This window comes from Salmo trutta, chromosome 3, assembly GCF_901001165.1.
Source record: "Salmo trutta chromosome 3, fSalTru1.1, whole genome shotgun sequence".
In the NCBI taxonomy this organism is placed as follows: domain Eukaryota; kingdom Metazoa; phylum Chordata; class Actinopteri; order Salmoniformes; family Salmonidae; genus Salmo; species Salmo trutta.
The window spans coordinates 48,959,921-48,984,811 of NC_042959.1; the positions used below are offsets into that span (position 1 = coordinate 48,959,921).

General features: G+C 43.5%; 1 protein-coding gene across 1 annotated transcript in view; it reads right to left on the reverse strand.

Moving 5' to 3' along the window:
• Nucleotides 1-12,157, reverse strand: part of LOC115176917 (four and a half LIM domains protein 3) — a 47,152-nt gene extending 34,995 nt beyond the window's left edge. The window contains exon 1 of the mRNA XM_029737315.1: nt 11,933-12,157. Within this exon, the coding sequence (XP_029593175.1) occupies nt 11,933-12,011 (79 nt within the window). The 5' untranslated portion in view covers nt 12,012-12,157. The remainder of the gene's footprint in view (nt 1-11,932) is intronic.
• Nucleotides 12,158-24,891: the final 12,734 nt, after the last annotated feature.

Consider the following 24,891-nt stretch of genomic DNA (forward strand, 5'->3'; position numbering starts at 1 on the left):
CTCAGCCTGCCTCCTCTGAGTAGAGAACTCGACTGTCTATTCAACTACGGAGATGGAGGGAGAGGGAGCGAGAGAGAGAGAGAGAGACGGCTACTGAAGATGCCCGATAAGGAGTTACATTCTTGATGGCCCACCAGTTTCATCATGCGGAACAGGGATTTGCTTGTGTTACTTAAAGAGGGGAAACACACTCACTCGCAGCTGTGCTCCAAATAAAAACAGCCGTATGAATTTAACAGAGGAGAAAATGCATATCTAATCTGTACAAGTAACAACTTTTAACGCATTCATGCAAGACGGGTCGTCGAGGGTGAGCCAATCCATAACTTGGGTTGAGGAGTTTACGCACGTACACACTTCACCACAGCCCCTTCAGAAAAGATGAGCTGTAAGTAACGACCCGTTATGGCACAGGGTTCAATATCTGCACAAAAAAAATGGGTCCACGTACATCCAAACGCGCACAAATTCAAGGAAATGCGCACACAGACTCTCCTCCGATTACGCCACATCTGTGATGATGTCAGTCATTTGGTTTCATTTCTTGCAGATGTGGTGGGAGGCTAGGCTCATTAAGTGTTGGGAAGCAATCAAGCCCTAATACACCGGCCTTGGCACTTAGCTCAGCGTGTGCACGAGTGTGTGAGTGCTGGGGCGAGGTGGGTAGCCGAACCATATAAAGACAAAGCCACTGCGGTGGTGTTGATGGTGCTGATGGCGTGTTGGAACAAACAAGGATTGCAGGCAAATTGCTACGCCAGGACATCACTGTTATGAGAAAGCCTTGTGAGAATGCTGTTTTGGAAAGAAGTCAGGTCCTCTAATGCTCTCTGGTTGTATCGTTAGCATTAGCGCCGGGCCTTTTTCAGGGCTGTTGAGCATCACTCTTTGGTGGGGATCATAGCAAGCCACAATGCCTCAAAGTGATGGCCAATTAGGCCATATGCTTGGTGTGCGAGAGCAACCCCCCAAAAAAGGAGAAGACAAAATCCATGACATTCCAGATGAACAAGGACTTCTATCACATACATTACGGGAGGTGTAAATCTAGGCGAGAATAGGATTACTAAAAGATGACAAGAGATACTACATGCTTATCACGAGCGGGTGATCCTTCAGGACAGTCTGTCCCACAGATGTGGTTTTTGGGCCCGCCCTCAAGTTCACAGAGTAGAAGCGTCTAGACGCTATATAAAACCCATGTATTATCATCATCATCAGAAAAAAAATCAAACAGAAAAGGTTTGGGTTTATGTGGTTGATTGATGAATGGATTTCTCGATAAAACTTCATCCTTCTTCCTCATTGTTATTCCTTTTATTGTTATCAGACAGTAGGTTTCTGGTAGGTCACGGTCCTCGAAAATAAATGCTTTGGGAGTTGCCAAATTAATACAGGGGACAGCTATGGAAGGGATGTTTAAATTACTGTATGGCGAATATATCTGTATAACATATACACTCCCAATTCAATGGAGGACATAGGGTTGCTGAGTGAACAGCAGCAAAGAGGCCTCTTCACACTGTCTTTCCCAGGTTTGTTGCAAGGTGAAATTACACACCCTACCACGCTGTATAAATGATTGGCCTACATTCTTCTCCCCCCCACAACCGCCTCTTACCATATAGGCCTATCCTATGATTTAATCATTAGCCACATCCCAACGTAAACATTACTGTATGTATGAAATTCATAATACACATCACATTACTCGTTATCTCAAAACCGCTGCAATTTGTCCTCAAACTCGCAATGTGTGCCTTGTGCACTTTTACACGGCTTGATGTGACTTGCTTGTTGGTTTTGGAGGCATGTTTGCTTTAATTTTTTTTATACATGGCCTCCATTTATTCAATAATGGGAAATAAGAGTGATGTTTACAACTGACAAGGCACTGTGGTGTGGCTGCCAGTGTTCTAGGGCACATTCTCTAACAGTGTTGCAAGTCTAGGCGAGGGGAATAGAAATGCATGCCAAAACGCTGAAATCAACCATCAGCCTGCCTAAACCAGAGTGAACACTGTCCTCACTATTGTTTCACAACAGTTCAACTTAGATGGCAGGCTAACTCACTATAGACGTGCCATTAAAATGGTGAGCCTTTTCTAACAGGATAACACTAATCACGAGGGAGGTGTTGATACTAACTAGACAGTCCGTCTTGCATTATGACTAGGGCCATGTGGTTTGCGCAACCATGTGATATGCCTGGATTTGAACCTTTTTTTTTTATTTATCAAAACTGTCCTCTTTATGTCAGATGGTCCAGCATCATCCTCAGCCAATTGCTTTCATTTGTCTAATTCTTATTTTTGGATGAGGCTTAAAATACAGGATACATTTTTTAAATCAGACTATGTCACATGATTGTTTTGTGCAGAGGGGCCTAAATATGATTACGTGCCTTTCAACAACTCAATAGTTGTACTTCTCATAGTCTTGCAGTAGACAACATCCTCCTGCTGTAGGTCTGGGCGCAGCCCGGGAACCAGTCATGGCTGACTCACAAAGCCAGATACACAACTGGGGGGGGGTGATGACTCGACAGGAATCACGCACCTAAAACATCTGCTTCGTCACAAGAGCCATGGAGCTGTCGCTGACGTCACACAGTTCCAACGCAGCTAGGAGAGTGGACAGGGCTTTCTCACTAAATGGTATTGGGATAGCCAAACTCTTACACAACACGCATTGACAAGAACGGGTAGACCGTAAGGATTATTTGATGTCATAGGAGGGGACCAAAGAAACATTTATGATAGAAAGAGTGAAAGGGGTGAGGGGAGAAGTGAACAACATATGGCCTAAATAACCTTTATACCTGAGAGAGGAGAGAGAGAAGAGAAAGAGAGGAGACCGAAGAAGAGACAACAGAGCAGGGAGAACCTACATCTGGCCCTTCTTTGGACACTGTGTTAACAAACCTCCAGACGAGCTTCAATGCAATACAACACTCCTTCCGTGGCCTCCAACTGCTCTTAAATGCTAGTAAAACTAAACGCATGCTCTTCAACCGGTCGCTACCTGCACCCGCCCGCCTGTCCAGCATCACTACTCTGGACGGTTCTGACTTAGAATATGTGGACAACTACAAATACCTAGGTGTCGGGCTAGACTGTAAACTCTCCTTCCAGACTCATATTAAGCATCTCCAATCCAAAATTAAAATCGAGAATCGGCTTCCTATTATTTCGCAACAAAGCCTCCTTCACTCATGCTGCCAAACATACCCTCGTAAAACTGACTATCCTACCGATCCTTGACTTTGGCGATGTCATTTTCAAAATAGCCTCCAACACTCTACTCAGCAAATTGGATGCAGTCTATCACAGTGCTATACGTTTTGTCACCAAATCCCATATACTACCTACCATTGCGACCTGTATGCTCTCATTGGCTGGTCCTCGCTACATACTCCAGGTCATCTATAAGTCTTTGCTAGGTAAAGCTCCGCCTTATCTCAATTCACTGGTCACCATAGCAACACCCACCCTTAGCACACGCTCCAGCAGGTATATTTCACTGGTCATCCCCAAAACCAACACCCCTTCGGCCGCCTTTCCTTCCAGTTCTCTGCTGCCAATGACTGGAACGAATTGCAAAAAAAATATATATATATATATATATAAAATAATAATAATTTTTTAAAAAGTAAAAAGACAAAGACAAAAAAAAAAAATGCTTTTTAAATATTTTTTTTTTTTAAATCACTGAGGTTGGAGACATATCTCCCTCACTAACTTCAAGCATCGGCTGTCAGAGCAGCTTACCGATCGCTGCAGCTGTATACAGCCCATCTGTAAATAGCCTTCCAACCAACTACAAACCTACCTCATCCCATATTTGTCCTTGTTTTCTGCTCTTTTGCACACCAGTATTTCTACTTGCACATCCTCATCTGCACATCTTTCACTCCAGTGTTATTGCTAAATTGTAATTACTTCACTATTGCCTTACCTCCTTACTTCATTTGCACACACTGTATACAGATTTTTCTATTGTGTTATTGATTGTACTTTTGTTTATCCCATGTGTAACTGTGTTGTTGTTTTTGTCGCACTGCTTTGCTTCATCTTGGCCAGGTCGCAGTTGTAAATGAGAACTTGTTCTCAAAATGGCCTACCTGGTTAAATAAAAGGTGACATAATTTTTTTTATTTAATTTTTAAAAACATACGCTGCCTCCCCCAGGGGGTCAATCTCTCAGAATCGGATTTCAGCCATTTACCAACAAAATAGCCGCTGGAGGAAGCCGTGCCCACTCACAATAACACTGCAGCACCTGGACACCCACCCCCACTCATGCAGGAAACATGAGGTCACTTCCACTCATTCACAGACAGGCCAGACACACTCCAGCTGCCTGCCACACACCCCCATACTCAATTGAAGGGTGCCTGGTTAGTGGCTAGTCTGACTACCAGAGGAAGGCAGGAAGAAGGGGAAATGGCTGTTGGGGTTTGAGGATATAGGATACAGAAAGAAAGGCCTGCTTTGGAGGTAATGCTTGACAGGTTCATTTTAGGATCACTTGCGTGCTCAATACCTTTATAATGTTCTATTTTCTGAAGAACTAGTGTTCAAATTGCCTGGGTAGCTTTTACATCTGTCTTAAAGTAACTGCCCATCTTAACCAATATTTCACATACCGAAATACTGATTCCCCATAGAGTGTTTGAGAGTCAGCAAATAAACAGCAAGCAGACTGCAAAAAGTAACAGATTCCAGTAGCTTCCTCAACAACAGAGTTGGAGAAAGAGGGAAAGAAAGGTGTGCGGTGTCAAAACTACAATTCAACATTCCAGTCTCTAACAACCTGCGAGCAATCGACTGTGGATTGTCCGTCATCGTTGTACTATGAGCTAGAATCTGTCAGCCCCCAAACCCCACCCACTAGCAAATCGCTACACCCGCAATAACATCTGCAAAAAATGTGTATGTGACTGATACATTTGATTACAAGTCATTATGGTCTCACTGAAGTTTAAACATGGCACCACTCCAAAACAGAGAACTGCTAACCTTCAGCAAAACAAAGACACCTCCAAATAAAGAGAAAGGGAAAGGGGGACACCTAGTCAGTTGCCCAACTGAATGTGTTCAACTGAAATGTGTCTTCCGCATTTAACCCAACCCCTCTGAATCAGAGAGGTGCGGGGGGGCTGCCTTAATTGACATCCACGTCTTCGGCGCCCGGGGAACAGAATGTGATCTCTTAAAACGCCATAGAGAGAAAAGAGAGAGAGAGGCAAACAAATACATGATATATTATATACTCCATAAGGTGGGTCAAGGCAGGAATGCCAGACACTACATAAAGGATGTTACCTTTTGGCTTTTATTGCCCTCTTGTGAAAAAAGTAACTGTAAAACCATCAGACTGGCCTTGTTGGCACAGCAGGACACTACAGATACACAGTTCTTCATAGGAAGAAGTTGAGTTGTGGTGTACAAGTGAGAGGAAGAGCTATTTGTTTTATTTCAAAGTTGACAATAGTACATTGCTTTGAGCTGAACTACCACTGTCCATGAAGGGTCAGAAATTATTGACACCCTTGATAAAGATGAGCAATAATGACTGTATAAAATAAATGATTCAAATAACATTGTATGCAAAAAAAATGGGAAACTGTTTTACACTAATAAAATAGCTCAGAGAGAGATTGTTTAACAAGTATTTTTTTTTATCAAAATGATTGACACTGACAAGTGATGTGAAGTTCACAAACAGTTCATTATTTGAATTACATAATATGCACTCCTTCAGCTCAGTGGCTCAGGAGCCGTGCTCTGACCAACAGCTGTCTGTCATATATGGGCGCAGGGAAACATTTCATGCTGCTGGCAGCATAAAGAAGAAAATACATGGGCCTCCCGAGTGGCACGGCAGACCCGGGTTCAATCCCAGGCTGTGTCACAACCAGCCGTGACCGGGAGTACCATAGAGCGGCACACAATTGGCCCAGCGTCGTCCGGGTTAGGGGAGGGTTTGGCCAGGAGGGGGATTTACTTGGCTCATCGCGCTCTAGCGACTCCTTGTGGCGGGCAGGATGCCTGTAGGCTGACTTCTGTCGTCAGTTGAACAGTGTCTCCTCTGACACATTGGTGAAGCTGGCTTTGTGGTTAAGCAGGTGCATGTTAAGGAGCGCGGTTTGGCGGGTCATGTTTTTGAGGACGCATGACTCGACCTTTGCCTCTCCCAAGCCCGTTGGGGAGTTGCAGTGATGAGACAAGATCGTAATTGGATATCACGAAATAGGGGAGAAAAAGGTGGGTAAAATACACACAAAAAAATGATATACATGTATAGACCCGGATAACTGATCGCAGGGTGCAAGAATTAATGCAATTAATTTATTATTGAATGTTATGGACAGATTTGAAGAACCAAAACATACAGTACACACAGCCTTTGCTCAACAAACTCGAACTCGAGAATGAATCGTTGGGGGTGCTGCAATTCACGAATGATATGGTGCCAATCACACTCATGGCAATCAAGCAATGCATTCTGCCAAGAGTTGTTCACAATCTAGTTTGGTTGCGGCCACAACTTCAAATGCCTCGCAAACAACAAATGTAATTGTGCTTTAAAGAATGTACAAGTCTCAGTGACAAATGACAGCTCCAATAAGCCCCTTATGATGAATGGCAGAACCATGACTCTTCAGAGTTTTCAGTTCATTGTTCACTGGTAAGGGGTCCTGCGTGTTCTGGGCATTACTGACTCTATTGAACAAAATGAGTTGAAAGATTTGTTCTTTTGACTGAACGAGTCGAATAGATCTGAGTCAGTAAAAAGAGCCGAATTTCCCATCACTACTAAAGATTCTTATAAATAAAAGTAGTCAAAAGTTTAGTATTTGGTCCCATATTCCTAGCATGCAATGACTACATCAAGCTTGTGACTACAAACTTGTTGGATGCATTTGCAGTTTGTTTTGTCTGTTTTTCAGATTATTTTGTGCCCAAGAGAAATGAATGGTAAATAATGTACTGTGTCATTTTGGAGTTACATAGGTAGGGCCCTATAAAAATCTGTCAAATATTATACCCGATTCAGTTAGTTTCCCCCCCTAAAAAAGTGTTTATTTTCCAGGTTTCTGTTTTTCCCTGCTTTTTGCTCTCAAAAATCACACCTTTGTAATAGAAAACAACAAAATTGGGTGTTCTAAGTCCACAACAATGCTTAAACCACATCAGGAGACCACTTTTGAGGTCTGGAAAAAATCTAAGACAATTTCGTTTTTGGGTGTAGTTACCCTTTAAATTTAACTGTGCACCATCCTGAGACCATTTGGTTAGCAATGTTTCTGTAATGCTCATGTGATTGCAGATTTTACAAAGCAAATGGCCACTGGATTGATACAAACAATCATGTTATCCTTCTGCCAGGTAGGCATAGGCTACTTTGTAGTTAACATTTAATTGAGAAGGTTTTTGGGAACCTTTCCATCTACCAGAAGAGGTTGTCTTACATTAGCATCATCGTTAACGGCTACACAAAGTGGTAGACAAATGTGCAAATTCAGACAGGTGGATTCATGTGCCGTTGCCTCTTCAGAAAGCTTACGGGAAAATATGAATCACTGATGCATTTTGTTCATGTCTTATGATAATCTTTGGCATATTAATGCATTTAGTTGATTTCCTATGTTCAATAAATGTTTTAATATTGTTGAATTCCGTTTTAATGTCTGGATTCTGTGAATCTGTCCGCCTTCTCCACAACACTGATTTTATAGAACCCTAGAGAGGGTCAAAGATCATAGCCCGTAGACATGCTAACCTCCCCTGTTATTGGTAATGTGAGAGGTTAGCATGTCTTGGGGGTATGATATTTGACTTTCATAAGTGACAATGTGATGCTACAGAAAAATTAAGAGCGTTCAATGTCGAAAGAAATCTAATTCTCATCTAATCATATTTTATAAATCAAATGTAATTTAGCATAGATCAAAGACAAGGATTACTGATATTTCTATCCGTGTTTATGAAACAAGCTTTGTATTTGATCTATTAAATGAAGGTTTTTGCATAAGGTTTACAGTGGTAAGACACTTATTTCCATCCTTGTTTATGAATCAATAAATTATTTTAAATAAGAAAATAAGCTATGAGATCTTTTATAAAAGACATACACTACATACCAAAAGTATGTGGACACATGATTTTGGAATGAGATGTTCAACAAGCATGGGCATTAATATTGAGCTGATGCCTCTTTTGCTGCTATTATAGGCTCCACTCTTCTGGGAAGGCTTTCCACTAGATGTTGAAACATTGCTGTATGGACTTTCCTCCTTGCAGCCACAAGAGCATTAGTGAGGTTGGGCACTGAAGTTGGGCGATTAGGCCTGGCTCGCAGTCGGCATGCCAATTCATCCCAAAGGTGTTTGATGGGGTTTAGGTCAGGGCTCTGTGCAGGCCAGTATTTGTATTTGCAGGCTAGTCAAGTTCTTCCACACTGATCTCGACAAACAATTTCTGTATTGACCTCGCTTTGTGAACTGAGGCATGGTCATGTTGAACCAGTAAAGGGCCTTCCCCAAACTGTTCCCACAAAGTTGGAAGCACAGAATTGTCTAGAATGTCATTGTATGCTGTAGCATTAAGATTTCCCTTCATTGGAACTAAGCGGCCAAGCCCGAACCATGAAAAACAGCCCCAGACCATTATTCCTCCTTCACCAAACTTTACATTTGGCACTATACATTCGGGAAGGTAGTTTTCTTCTGGCAGATGGTGAAGCGTGATTCATCACTCCAGAGAACACGTTTCCATAGCTCCAGAGTCCAATGACGGCGAGCTTTACACCACTCTAGCAGACGCTTGGCATTGCGATCTTAGGCTTGTGTGCGGCTGCTTGGCGATGGAAACCCATTTCATGAAGCTCCCAACTAACAGTTCTTGTGCTGACGTTGCGTCCAGAGGCAGTTTGGCACTTGGTAGTGAGTGCTGCAAATGTGCTTCAGCACTCAGTGGTCCCATTCTGTGAGCTTGTGTGGCCTACCACTTCGCGGCTGAGCCATTGTTGCTCCTAGACGTTTTCACTTCACAATAACAGCGCTTAAAATGTTGACCGGGGCAGCTCTAGCAGGGCAGAAATTTGACAAACTGACTCGTTGGAAAGGGGGCATCCTATGACAGCACCACGTTGAAAGTCAATGAGCTCTTCAGTAAGGCCATTCTACTGCCAATGTTTGTACATGGAGATTACATGGCTGTGTGCTCGATTTTATACACCGGTCAGCAACAGGTGTGGCTGAAATAGCTACTAATTTGAAGGGGTGTCCACATACTTTTGTATATATATAAATTAGCTTGAGCATCTGTTATATTGTACCAACACACCCAGAAGAGAGGCTCCTTCAAAGAAGACTGTAGTTTGTCAGACCTCTGACACCTTAGTGAGAGAGGTTAAGGGTGCATTCTTCGGCTAAGGCGAGGTGACGCAACAACCAATGTGGGAACTCTGCCGGTTCGCGCTCAGTTCATAGCCAAAAAAAAAACTATACCTAGGGGCCAACCTAAATGATGCCGCCGACGGAAGAAGAGTCACTGCCTGAGTCGGTGAAAGGGCGGTGAATTGAGCAGCGCTGTAGTTGGTCTCCATCGCCTAGCTCACGCAGCAATGCTGCTAAATGAACAATGTTTGGAGGGAAAGAGGCTAGGCACTGAGAGTTAAATACATTTTTGCCATCTACATGGGAGATGTGAATTGCAGGCTATTACCACTGCCATGTCTGCGCTTAGGTAGAATCCACATTAGCTTAGCCATTAGCCAAACAAAGAAAAACATATTTCAAAGTTGATACATGTGCATCCAGATATACTTATGTGGGTGAGTCAACTTATTTTAATGACATTATTTAATATTATTTAATACATGTTATTAACAAAGTGTGCGCCACTTGAAGTAGAAATTAAATAAAATGATTACATGAAACAAACTACAGGAAATGGGTTAAGTGCTAAACAACTGCAGTAATGGTTGCTTTGGTTGTCAACAGCCTTGTGGCTATTGTAGTCTTTTAAGTGTAGGAAAACAGGGATCTCTAAAGTTGTCCCAGGTGAAGCAGGAGGCAGGCAGCATGCAAGGGAGAACCAACTGCGCTGGCGCCTTACTTAGTCGGTCTGGAACTCACAGTAAGCCTGGTGACACAGCTATTTTAAGGGTATGATTTATCTTCCAGTGACCACATCTTCCCTTTCTCGGCCAATGTTGCCGTTTCACGCGTGTTACAGATGAGACAGCAACATGACTAGGGTTGCAAAATTCCCAGGTTTTCCTGTTTATTCCATACTGATTCCAGAAGTGTTCTAACCAAGAACTGCTCAGCCTTGGGGACTGACCACTGAATCAATGAGGAGGGAACTGCTCAGCTAGCTACCTCCATCAGTGCCAGGATGCCCCAGGCATGCCAGTCCTGATGACAGCCTTGGGGTACGACATGTAGCACGAAAGCCAGGAAAAAACAGAGGGAATAGTGGTGGTAAGTATTCCATGGCTCCGTCTAAAATGGCACCCTATTCCCTACATAGTACACTACATTGGACCAGAGCCATATGGGCCCTATGTGTTGCATTTTTTGTAGGGAATCAGAGGAGGTTGGTGGCACGTTAATTGGGAAGGACGGGCTTGTGGTAACGGCTGGAACAGAATCAGTTGAATGGGATCAAACATGGTTTCCATGTGTTTGATGTCATTCCATTTGCTCCTTTCCACCCATTATTATGAGCCGTCCTCCCCTCAGCAGCCTCCACTGTAGGGAATAGGGTTCCATTTGGGATGCAACCCATCTGTGGGCACTAGACAGGCCAGCACTCCCTGTGACAAGAATAGTCCCCTTTTCCCTGCAATCGTTCCCTCTCTTCTCCACTCATGGCTCCCTCTGTCTTCAGTCCCAGTTATCACTGTGTGTAATTACTGAAGGTGCTAAGTGGCAAGAATGTTCATATTCCCTCAGTGCAACTGGAGCATGTTCAGGGACACGACAAAGTCTACAGAACCTCCAATTATCTGAGCACTTCTATACCCTTGTATAGAAGACATGGTTAAATACTGAGTTAGTAGACATAATAACAATGTGTAGACATATTAAATATCTCTCCAACCAACTGAGACTTGGAGAAATCCACGAATGAAGTGATATTGCCTACGAGGTCACCTTTCCTACTATACTTATGAGGATATAAATTGGAGCGGTTTAGGTGGGAGCTATTGACCATTTGTTGCTTTAGAAATGTGGAAAGTAGAAACGTCATATGGAAATTGACATATCATTAGGCACAAGATCCCATTCTGAGGCTCTTATGCTTGACGTGAGACAACAAAAGCGTACATCCTGTTATGGAATTACTTTATAACTCCCGTTGTTGCATTGTCCAGTAGAAAGCTGAAGTTTATAAGGATAGTTTAGTCTCAATTTCCAGTTATTCTCAGGTCACTTAGTCTCATTAGTATAATATGGACAAAACTGCTACAAAGTAGGCTATTTCTAAATTGTCAGATGTTCCTTTCTTCCTTTCCTGACATGGTTTATATGCATTGCTGTATCTCTCATTCATTCATTCATTCATTCATTCATTCAGAATCCGGGAGCACTGATTAACTTATTTTCTGCCTCACATTGCAAATGAAAAGTTCAAAACTGAAAAGTTCAAATTAAACGTATTTACTTCAATACATGCATATTATGCCTACATTACTGACATCAGGCTAAAATGCGTAATGAATGGGACTCAAAATGGCACAATAGAATGATTAAAAAGAAAGAATGGTTTTCATCAGTAAATCCATGTGCAAAGAATAATAAACGTGTGTGTAGGCCGACTCTAGAGTTTACGTAGGTCTACCTAAGAACAGTGGAGATATGATGGCGAAAAGTTTGCAGTTCACTATTGTAGGTGCAATGGGTGATCGCGCTTACCCGACGTTATATCTGCTGTTGAATGCACCTTTGCGACTTGACAATCGAAGCCCACCTCTCGCGCTGTATCACCAGACATTCAAACGATGAGAATTTCTGCCGCTCGCTACTCCAGTGGCAGATTATTATACTGTACAATTTGTCCCGTTCCTTTTTCACTGCAGTCTACTCAGATCTCTAACTGTACAATGTTGAAGTGTGACACAGTTCACCGGCTCTACTGTCTATGAGGAAGTTGATGGTGAGTCACAAGACTCCGCCCCGATATTGGAGAAAAAGCTCCTCCCTCTAACTTCGAACCTCCGGACTGTGCTGTGCTTTGGTCATGTAGGCCAGGGATGGGAAACTGCCAGTCCACCTTTTGTAGGCCCGCGATGAATTCCCATCCAAAAGTCGGGGTCTCAATTTACTGTTGAGAGTAAGAATAGTAGAATACACAAGGTGCCATTTCTAATAGTAGAATACACAAGGTGCAATTAATACATTTGGTTGTGCCTCAGCAGTTTTTCTATTGTTATGTCAGGCACTGATAGTCACTCAATTAGCCCAAGCAAAGTATGTTCACACCTTACACAGATGCAAGTTCTCCCAAAAATATCTTAATGGAAATGGTGATTTGATTGCAATCTAGGCTACAGCTGATATCATTATTTTGCTAGACACACATAACAGGTAGGTGGGGATAACAGACAACAAGTAGGCCTAGCTTATACACAACATTGACAAACAAACCTGCACAACAATATGGACAGTAAGCCTACTACTGTATAGTTTTGTGTTATGGACTTGAATTGCCATTGCGTAGAGTTCATCCAATGTTGTCCACAAGTGCATAATAGGCCCTCTGGGATTGGTATTGCTTTCTTATCCTTTGGTCATTCTTTCATTACGTTTTTTCTTGTTGTAAGTTTATTGATAACTTTTACACGTGTTAAACTGAAACCTATATGTGTGTATGTGTGTGTGTGACCAGTATCAGTACTTTCTCTTATTTTCCCAAAACTGCACAGCTGTTCTTTCTCTTAACTCAGGCATGATCTATCTGGCGCACTTTGCCCCAATATGGGTAATGATCTCACTTCCTGTTTCGTAAGATTTGTCTTCTGTTCCCCTCTTTTTTTCATTTGTCTCATCTTGTCTATATGAGTCAACAAGAGGGAGCGTTCTCAATATAAATGTCAACAGCCGTATGTCCTTGGGGTAGAAATGAAATACTCACCTGAGATTTGGGCCAGTATGCAAAACGTGTCTCTGAGTAGGATTGCTGATCTAGGATTAGTTTGGCATTTTAGATCATAATGAATAACATTATAAGGACATGGCAGTACCTGATCCTAGATCAGCACTTCTAGAAACTTTTTTATACACTCCCAGGAATAGAGGAGAGGTTAATCCAAGTGTTTCATCAGCAAGCTGTGCTGAGCCTGTAGAACATGATGTTGACACATGCATCACCCTACACCATGATATTGTTCTGGTCTGAACTGGTGGGTTTTGATCGTCACATTTTATTTAGACTACACGGAGACAAGTGCCTAGGCTAGCTCTGGCAGATCACCGTTTCACATGGTTCTGCACTCAGTCCAAACACGTTTTACATAACTAGGCATGAGTGCCAACTGGGTGCCAACGGTACCAGTTCACTGAGGACTTGGTCAAGAAAAAGATGGATGTGATCAAATAAATCTATGGTTTTCAAATAATAATTAAAAAAAAGGAACAAGGAAATAGTTTTGAGCACTGCTTGGATTATTCTTCATAGCAGCTTTTAAAAGAAAGTGTTTTGAGTGCTGCCTCGAAATCGTCAATGTACATAGATGGAAAACAAGATAGTGTAATTTAGAAAAGTAACTGGGTGGATATGGTCTTGACATTGAAGCAGGGTCCTTACCAAGAGTGCGCATGTTACTGTTAGATTCAGTATACTGTATTTAATGGGATAAAGAAGACACACGTGATGTAAACCATATTAGAAACCCTATTCATATTTTACAACCTGCATCATGGGTTGCAAAACCTTATGGAAAAAACTATTGTGTCACATTTCTTAAAAGGATGAGTGTTGATAAACAAGGATTCTTCACATGTTTCCTAAGACATGTGAGACCACTCAGTCTTCACGGTTCAAAGGCAAGACAATTGGAAGAGTGTGTCTCTGATACTGTCAGGACCTCTCAACACCTCACTCCCCTAATTATACATTCTTATTTTACACACCTAGGTGGAAGCCTGTCAGTCCTGCACAACGAATTAGAGAATAGAAGCCGCTCTATTCACACAGGGAAAAAGTGATCTTCCCAGAGATGTTGAGAAATGTTGAGATCCATATTATACCCCAACACAGAACAACTCTCTGTCTCAATTTTGGAAAAGAAGCACAGAGTTTAATTGAAGCCCTATGACTTTAGAGATATGATTATGATACATTTCCTGATTGCGGGGGATTACCAGTGCTGATGGGAAAATATGCATTGAGTTGGCAATCGGAGGCTGGCATTTATCTCAGGTACCACCTATTGTACAATCATTGTGCCCTTGAGCGAGGTATTATCCCTCAAACTGCTCCAGGGGTGTTGCTTTGCGACTGACTCTGTTCTGCACCCAGCCTGTCGTGTTTGTGTGTGTGTGTGGTGTCGGGTTGGGAACCGTCATGGCAAAAATAACACGACTGCCAATTTTCCACCAGCATCCAGTAATGTCAGGACACATTTTGACCTTTGATTTAGATTTAGAGTTTTAGATTCAATTTAGAATCAGATTTGGATGCGGTTCGGAATACGACCTGGTATGACCTGTTATGAGTTCAGCCAGGTGACTGTCATGTACTGTATGTGTCAAATAAAATGTCACAAAAAATAAATGTTCATTTCTGAAGGGTGTTGCCGCATCTGCCAAGAGAGTTAGCCATAATGGGTCACCATAGGCTAGAGTAGCTATCTCTAGACCATGTCTAAGACCACGTATTTTTGACCACTTCTAAGAAGTGGTGGTTGCTTGTCCAAACGCAATATCCAATTGGTTGCTTGTCCAAAAATTAAATGTAGGCTATGCATAAGTAGAAGACAATAAGAGAACCCTAGGCCTAGAGCACACAGCTGCTTGAGCTGAAGCCTGAGATGAACTGTCTTTACCTCAGGATTGCAGACATATTTTGGAGACTTACAACATCCACCACCCACTCTACCTCACTCTGAGGCTCCATAATTTAACAGGTAATCCAGTAATATACACCACAACCTCAAGCAGAGAAATTAAGCAGCAGACTTAACAGTTAATTGTGGATGATTTACGTTTTATAGGAATTTGTGGTCGGGGAGCGAGGGTGGGAATCAGGTCCAGGGGTGCACTCACTGTTGCTGGCTCTCGAGGAGCAGAGGGGGAGACGGGGAGAAAAGACAGGAAGAATGTTATGTCTTGCACTATATGTCTTAGAGGCTGGGTCTCCTCATAGAAACGTAAAGTAATTGTACTGGAAAAATACTGTGGTCTTGGTTGGGGGACCAAAATGTTAAACTCCTAACCTGGTCCCAGATCTGTTTGGGCTGTTTGCCAACTTCTATGGCCATTGTCACGCCAATGACCATAGGAGTTAGAAAGACAGCACAAACAGATCTGGAACCACACTAAGGAACTCCTTTTGAGGACTTTTCTGACGGGGTCGGCCTGATGTAAAAAAGGCCCTGCAATGGTCAGGGCCAGCGGGGACAGGACCAGAGTCCTGAACTCAGCCACTGTACAGCAGGCTTATTTCACTGCTGTTATTTTTACAGGGTCATATTAAAAACCAAACAGGCCATAGATCTGGATTATTTTTAACTTATTTTGTACATAATGTTGCTGCTACCATCTCTTACCAAAAATAACTTCTGGATATCAGATCTGGGATTACTCACCATGGACTGGAAGAAGCTTTTTCCTGAGTCCGACGAGAAAGATATACTACTCTCCCGGGAACAGGCCCAGATCCACGTCATTTGCGTGAAGAAAAGACGAAGGAAAAGAGGACTCAGATCAGGCTGCCCTATGTTTCACAGAGTTGTGGCTGAACGACGACACAGACAATATAGAGCTGGAGGGATTTTCAATGCAATGGCAGAACATAGAAGCTACGTCTGGTAAGACGAGGGGTGGGGGGTGTGTGTCTTTTTGTCAATAACAGCTTGTGCGCAATGTCTAATATTAAAGAAGTCTCGAGGTATTGCTCGTCTGATAAGCTGTAGCCCACACTATCTACCAAGAGAGTTCTCATCTATATTATTCATAGCCGTCTATGTACCACCACAGACCGATGCTGGCACTAAGAGCGCACTCAACCAACTCTATGAGGCCATAAGCAAACAAGAAAATGCTCACTCAGAAACGGCACTCTTAGCAGCCAGGGACTTTAATGCAGACAAACTTAAACCAGTTTTACCTCTTTTTTACCAGCATGTCACATGTGCAACTAGAAGAGAGAGAAACTCTAGACCACCTTTACTCCACACACAGAGATGCATACAAAGCTCTCCCCCGCCCTCATTTGGCAAATCCGACCATAATTTTATCCTCCTGATTCCTGCTTACAAGCAAAAACTAAAGCAGGAAGTACCGGTGACTCGCTCAGTACAGAAGTGGTCAGATGGCGTGGATGCTACGCTACAGGACTGTTTTACTAGCACAGACTGGAATATGTTCCGAGATTCATCCAATGGCATTGAGGAGTATACCACCTCAGTCATCGGCTTCATCAATAAGTGCATCGACGACGTCGTCCCCACAGTGACCGTACGTACATATCCCAACCAGAAGCCATGGATTACAGGCAACATTCGCATCGAGCTAAAGGATAGAGCTGCCGCTTTCAAGGAGTGGGACACTAATCCGGACGCCTATAAGAAATCCCGTTATGCGCTCAGACGAACCATCAAACAAGTAAAGCGACAATACAGGATGAAGATTGAATCCTACTACACCGGCTCTGACGCTCGTCGGATGTGGCAGGGCTTGAAAACTATTATGGACTACAAAGAGAAACCCAGACGTGAGCTGCCCAGTGACACATTCCTACCAGACGAGCTAAATGGCTTTTATGCTCTCTTCGAGTCAAGCAACACTGAAGCATGCATGAGATCACCAGCTGTTCTGGATGATTGTGTGATAACGCTCTCGGTAGCCAATGTGAGCAAGACCTTTAAACAGGTCAACATTCACAAAGTCGCCGGGCCAGATGGATTAGCAGGACATGCACTCAAAGCATGCACGGACCAACTGGCAAGTGTCTTCACTGACATTTTCAACCTCTCCCTGACTGAGTCTGTAATACGTACATGTTTCAAGCAGACCACCATAGTCCCTGTGCCCAAGGAAGCAAAGGTAACCTGTCTAAATGAATACCACCCGGTAGCACTCACGTCGGTACCCATGAAGTGCTTTGAAAGGCTGGTCATGGCTCACATCAACAGCATCCTCCCAGACACCCTAGACCCACTCCAATTCGCATACCACCCCAACAGATCCACAGGTGACTCAATCTCAATCGCACTCCACACTGCCCTTTCCCACCAGGACAAAAGGAACACCTATGTGAGAATGCTGTTCATTGACTACAGCTCAGCGTTCAACCCCATTGTGCCCATGAAGCTCATCACTAAGCTAAGGACCCTGGGACTAAACACCTCCCTCTGCAACTGGAACCTGGACTTCCTGACAGGCCGCCCCCAGGTGGTAAGGGTAGGCAACAACACGTCTGCCACGCTGATCCACAATACTGGGGCCCCTCAGGGGTGTGTACTTAGTCCCCTCCTGTACTACCTGTTCACCCACGACTGCGTGGCCAAACACAACTCCAACACCATCATTAAGTTTGCTGATGACACAACAGTGGTAGGCCTGATCACCGGCAACGATGAGACAGCCTATAGGGAGGAGGTCAGAGAACTGGCAGTGTGGTGCCAGGACAACAACCTCTCCCTCAATGTGAGCAAGACAAAAGAACTGATCGTGGACTACAGGAAAAGGCGGGCCGAACAGGCCCCCATTAACATCAACAAGGCTGTAGTGGAGCGGGTCGACAGTTTCAAGTTCCTTGGTGTCCACATCACCAACAATCTATTATGGTCCAAACACACCAAGACAGTCGTGAAGACAGCACGACAAAACCTTTTCCCCCTCAGGAGACTGAAAAGATTTGGCATGTGTCCCCACATCCTCAAAAAGTTCTACAGCTGCACCATCGAGAGCATCCTGATCGGTTGCATCCCCGCCTGACTAAGTACACACCCCTGAGGGGCCCCAGTATTGTGGATCAGCGTGGCAGACGTGTTGTTGCCTACCCTTACCACCTGGGGGCGGCCTGTCAGGAAGTCCAGGTTCCAGTTGCAGAGGGAGGTGTTTAGTCCCAGGGTCCTTAGCTTAGTGATGAGCTTCATGGGCACAATGGGGTTGAACGCTGAGCTGTAGTCAATGAACAGCATTCTCAGTGGGTCTAGGCTGTTAGCCAGCCTGCCAGCTTAGTGGAGTCTGCCACTAGCACAGTTAGCGTAGTCAGCTCAGCTTTCCCCATTGAGACCGTGTCTGTGCCTCGATCTTGGTTGGGCAAAATTAAAAATGGCGGTGTTCGCTTAAGTAATCTTACTAGTATAAAGACCTCCTCCATTCCTGCCATTATTGAAAGAGATTGTGATACTTCACATCTCAAAATTGGGTTACTTAATGTTAGATCCCTCACTTCCAAGGCAGTTATAGTCAATGAACTAATCACTGATCATAATCTTGATGTGATTGGCCTGACTGAAACATGGCTTAAGCCTGATGAATTTACTGTGTTAAATGAGGCCTCACCCCCTGGTTACACTAGTGACCAAACCCCCCGTGCATCCGGCAAAGGCGGAGGTGTTGCTAACATTTACGATAGCAAATTTCAATTTACAAAAAAAAAAACAATGACGTTTTCGTCTTTTGAGCTTCTAGTCATGAAATCTATGCAGCCTACTCAATCACTTTTTATAGCTACTGTTTACAGGCCTCCTGGGCCATATGCAGTGTTCCTTACTGAGTTCCCTGAATTCCTATCGGATCTTGTAGTCATAGCAGATAATATTCTAATTTTTGGTGACTTTAACATTCACATGGAAAAGCCCACAGACCCACTCCAAAAGGCTTTCGGAGCCATCATCGACTCAGTGGGTTTTGTCCAACATGTTTCTGGACCTACTCACTGCCACAGTCATACTCTGGACCTAGTTTTGTCCCATGGAATAAATGTTGTGGATCTTAATGTTTTTCCTCATAATCCTGGATTATCGGACCACCATTTTATTGCGTTTACAATTGCAACAAATAATCTGCTCAGACCCCAACCAAGGAAGATTAAAAGTCGTGCTATAAATTCTCAGACAACCCAAAGACTCCTTGATGCCCTTCCAGACTCCCTCTGCCTACCCAAGGACGTCAGAGGACAAGAATCAGTTAACCACCTAACCGAGGAACTCAATTCAACCTTGCGCAATACCCTAGATGCAGTTGCACCCCTAAAAATTAAAAACATCTGTCATAAGAAACTAGCTCCCTGGTATACAGAAAATACACGAGCTCTGAAGCAAGCTTCCAGAAAATTGGAACGGAAATGGCGCCACACTAAACTGGAAGTCTTCCGACTAGCTTGGAAAGACAGTACCGTGCAGTATCGAAGAGCCCTCACTGCTGCACGATCATCCTATTTTTCCAACTTAATTGAGGAAAATAAGAACAATCCGAAATTTCTTTTTGACACTGTCGCAAAGCTAACTAAAAAGCAGCATTCGCAAATGGAGGATGGCTTTCACTTCAGCAGTAATAAATTTATGAACTTTTTTGAGGAAAAGATCATGATCATTAGAAAGCAAATTACGGACTCCTCTTTAAATCTGGGTATTCCTCCAGGGCTTCATTGTCCAGAGTCTGCACAACTCTGCCAGGACCTTGGCTCAAGGGAGATACTAAAGTGTTTTAGTACTATATCTCTTGACACAATGATGAAAATAATCATGGCCTCCAAACCCTCAAGCTGCATACTGGACCCTATTCCAACTAAACTACTGAAAGAGCTGCTTCCTGTGCTTGGCCCTCCTATGTTGAACATAATAAACGGCTCTCTATCCACCGGATGTGTACCAAGCTCACTAAAAGTGGCAGTAATAAAGCCTCTCTTGAAAAAGCCGAATCTTGACCCAGAAATTATAAAAAACTATCGGCCTATATCGAATCTTCCATTCCTCTCAAAAATTTTAGAAAAAGTTGTTGCGCAGCAACTCACTGCCTTCCTGAAGACAAACAATGTATACGAAACGCTTCAGTCTGGTTTTAGACCCCATCATAGCACTGAGACTGCACTTGTGAAGGTGGTAAATGACCTTTTAATGACGTCAGACCGAGGCTCTGCATCTGTCCTCATGCTCCTAGATCTTAGTGCCGCTTTTGATACCATCGATCACCACATTCTTTTGGAGAGATTGGAAACCCAAATTGGTCTACATGGACAAGTTCTGGCCTGGTTTAGATCTTATCTGTCGGAAAGATATCAGTTTGTCTCTGTGAATGGTTCGTCCTCTGACAAATCAATTGTAAATTTCGGTGTTCCTCAAGGTTCCGTTCTAGGACCACTATTGTTTTCACTATATATTTTACCTCTTGGGGATGTCATTCGAAAACATAATGTTAAATTTCACTGCTATGCGGACGACACACAGCTGTACATTTCAATGAAACATGGTGAAGCCCCAAAATTGCTCTCGCTAGAAGCCTGTGTTTCAGACATAAGGAAGTGGATGGCTGCAAATTTTCTACTTTTAAACTCGGACAAAACAGAGATGCTTGTCCTAGGTCCCAAGAAACAAAGAGATCTTCTGTTGAATCTGACAATTAATCTGGATGGTTGTACAGTCGTCTCAAATAAAACTGTGAAGGACCTCGGCGTTACTCTGGACCCTGATCTCTCTTTTGAAGAACATATCAAGACTGCTTCAAGGACAGCTTTTTTCCATCTACGTAACATTGCAAAAATCAGAAACTTTCTGTCCAAAAATGACGCAGAAAAATTAATCCATGCTTTTGTTACTTCTAGGCTCGACTACTGCAATGCTCTACTTTCCGGCTACCCGGATAAAGCACTAAACAAACTTCAGTTAGTGCTAAATACGGCTGCTAGAATCCTGACTAGAACCAAAAAATTTGATCATATTACTCCAGTGCTAGCTTCCCTACACTGGCTTCCTGTTAAGGCAAGGGCTGATTTCAAGGTTTTACTGCTAACCTACAAAGCATTACATGGGCTTGCTCCTACCTATCTTTCCGATTTGGTCCTGCCGTACATACCTACACGTACGCTACGGTCACAAGACGCAGGCCTCCTAATTGTCCCTAGAATTTCTAAGCAAACGGCTGGAGGTAGGGCTTTCTCCTATAGAGCTCCATTTTTATGGAATGGTCTGCCTACCCATGTGAGAGACGCAGACTCAGTCTCAACCTTTAAGTCTTTACTGAAGACTTATCTCTTCAGTAGGTCCTATGATTAAGTATAGTCTGGCCCAGGAGTGTGAAGGTGAACGGAAAGGCTGGAGCAACGAACCGCCCTTGCTGTCCCTGCCTTGTCGGTTCCCCTCTTCCCACTGGGATTCTCTGCCTCTAACCCTTTTACAGGGGCTGAGTCACTGACTTACTGGTGTTCTTCCATGCCGTCCATGGGAGGGGTGCGTCACTTGAGTAGGTTGAGCCACTGACGTGGTCTTCCTGTCTGGGTTGGCGCCCCCCCCTTGGGTTGTGCCGTGGCGGACATCTTTGTGGGCTATACTCGGCCTTGTCTTCGGACGGTAAGTTGGTGGTTGTAGATATCCCTCTAGTGGTGTGGGGGGCTGTGCTTTGGCAAAGTGGGTGGGGTTATATCCTGCCTGTTTGGCCCTGTCCGGGGGTATCATCGGATGGGGCCACAGTGTCTTCTGATCCCTCCTGTCTCAGCCTCCAGTATTTATGCTGCAGTAGTTTATGTGTCGGGGGGCTAGGGTCAGTCTGTTACATCTGGAGTATTCTCTTGTCTTATCCGGTGTCCTGTGTGAATGTAAATATGCTCTCTCTAATTCTCTCTTTCTTTCTTTCTTTCTTTCTCTCGGAGGACCTGAGCCCTAGGACTACCTGGCATGATGACTCCTTGCTGTCCCCAGTCCACCTGGCCATGCTGCTGCTCCAGTTTCAACTGTTCTGCCTGCGGCTACGGAACCCTGACCTGTTCACCGGACGTGCTTGTTGCACCCTCGACAATTACTATGATTATTATTATTTGACCATGCTGGTCATTTACGAACATTTTAACATCTTGACTATGTTCTGTTATAATATCCACCCGGCACAGCCAGAAGAGGACTGGCCACCCCTCATAGCCTGGTTCCTCTCTAGGTTTCTTCCTAGGTTTTTGGCCTTTCTCAGGAGTTTTTCCTAGGGAGTTTTTCCCAGCCACCGTGCTTCTTTCACATGCATTGCTTGCTGTTTGGGGTTTTAGGCTGGGTTTCTGTACAGCACTTTGAGATTTCAGCTGATGTACGAAGGGCTATATAAATAAATTTGATTTGATTTGATTTTGATTTGGTATGGCAACTGCTTGGCATCTGACCGTAAAGCACTACAGAGGGCAATGCGTACGGCCCAGTATATCACTGGAGCCAAGCTTCCTGCAATCCAGGACCTATATAATTGGCGGTGTCAGAGGAAAGCCCATAAAATTGTCACAGACTCCAGTCACCCAAGTCATAGACTGTTTTCTCTGCTACCGCACGGCAAGCGGTACCGGAGCGCCAAGTCTAGGACCTAAAGGCTCCTTAACAGCTTCTACCCCCAAGCCATAAAACTACTGAACAATTATTCAAATTGCACTTGACTATTACATTGACCCCGCCCCCCCCCCCATTTGTTTTGTACACTGCTGCTACTCGCTGTTTATTATCTATGAATAGTCACTTCACCCCTACCTACATGTACAAATTACCTCTAACCTGTACCCCCGCACACTGACTCGGTACTGGTACCCCCTGTATAAAGCCTCGTTATTGTTATGTTATTGTGTTACTTTTTATTATTCTTTTACTTTAGTTTATTTGGTAAATATTTTCTTAACTCTTCTTGAACTGCACTGTTCATTAAGGGCTTGTCAGTAAGCATTTCATGGTAAGGTCTACACTTGTTGTATTCGGCGCATGTGACAAATAAAGTTTGATTTGATTTGATCTGCCACCTTAAGGGTATTCCGAATTCCCTGACCCTAGACGAATGCTCTTGTCCTCCCACTCTAGGATCTACTTGTTATGACTCACAATCTTCATTCTACTATTTACCCCTTACAATAATTCAACAGGCCTTGGGCTTGTAGTGCTGATTAGTCACAATCTACGCAGACATTATTTAACCCATAAATCCTAAAGTGCTGTCTGTGTTTTGGTAATTAGACTCATGTTAGTGGACTAGTATATCATAGTGGCCCCGAGGTGGACCCCGAACAGTAGGGTCATTAGAGATGAAAATGAAAAACAAGTGAGTGACATAAAGTGGAAACACTGAACCCATTCAGAGGTTTCTTCATCACCCGCAGAATATTCTGCTCGCTGGGCAAATCTCACACATATTAAACACATTCTTTGTGGTCATGGGGGATAGAGCACAGAGAGTGCAAACCCAGAAAAAAAGATGGTTTGTGGAATAATGGAATATCCCTCTTCCTTCTTGAGCTTTTTCCATTGCATTCTCAAAGTGAAAGTCTACATGAGATTAGGGATTAGGGATCTGGTGCCACTGTGGCTTTGCCTGGTCTCTCCTTGGATTATTCTATCAAGAAGTGGAGCGAGAGAGAGCGGTGTTCCCCAAGGAGGTGTTGTACCCCCTTATCCTCTCCATGGAATGATGTGGCCATGAAAGCACGTCACTGAGGAGAAGAGCATGCTTTCGATGCCCGTGACTGTATATGGAATGTATTAATAATAACTATTTTTGTGCTAAAGAGATGGGTAGTGTGTAATTTCCAACATGGTTCTGGTTCATGCACTGTGGCCCCACATATTTTGACATACAGTACCAGTCAAAAGTTTGGAGACACCTACTCATTATAGGGTTTTTCTTTATTTGTACTATTTTCTACATTGTAGAATAATAGTGAGACATCAAAACTATCAAATAACACATATGGAATCATGTAGTAACCAAAAAAGTGTTAAACAAATCAAAATATATTTTATATATTCTTCAAAGTAGCCACCCTTTGACTTGATGGTAGCTTTGCACACTCTTGGCATTCTCTCAACCAGCTTCATGAGGTAGTCACCTGGAATGCATTTCAATTAACAGGTGTGCCTTGTTAAACGTGATCCAAGAGGTCTAAGAGGTTAATTTGTGGAATTTCTTTGCTTCTTAATGCATTTGAGCCAATCAGTTGTGTTGTGACAAGGTAGGGGTGATATGCAAAATCAACTGTTCAGAGGAGACTGCGTGAATCAGGTTTTCATGGTCGAATTGCTACTAAAGGATACCAATAAGAAGAGACTTGCTTGGGCCAAGAAACACGAGCAATGGACATTAGACCGGTGGAAATCTGTTCTTTGGTCTGGGGAGACCAAATTTGAGATTTTTGGTTCCAACCGCTGTGTCTTTGTGAGATGCAGAGTAGGTGAACGGATGAACTCCTCATGTGTGGTTCCCACTGTGAAGCATGGAGAAGGAGGTTCGATGGTGTGGGGCTTCTTTGCTGGTGACACTGTCTGTGATTTATTTTGAATTCAAGGCACACTTAACCAGCATGGCTACCACAGCATTCTGCAGCGATATGCCATCCCATCTGGTTTGTGCTTAGTGGGACTATCATTTGTTTGTCAACAGGACAATGACCAAACACACCTCCAGGTTGTGTAAGGACTATTTGACCAAGAAGGAGAATGATGGTGCTGCATCAGTGGACCTGTCCTCCACAA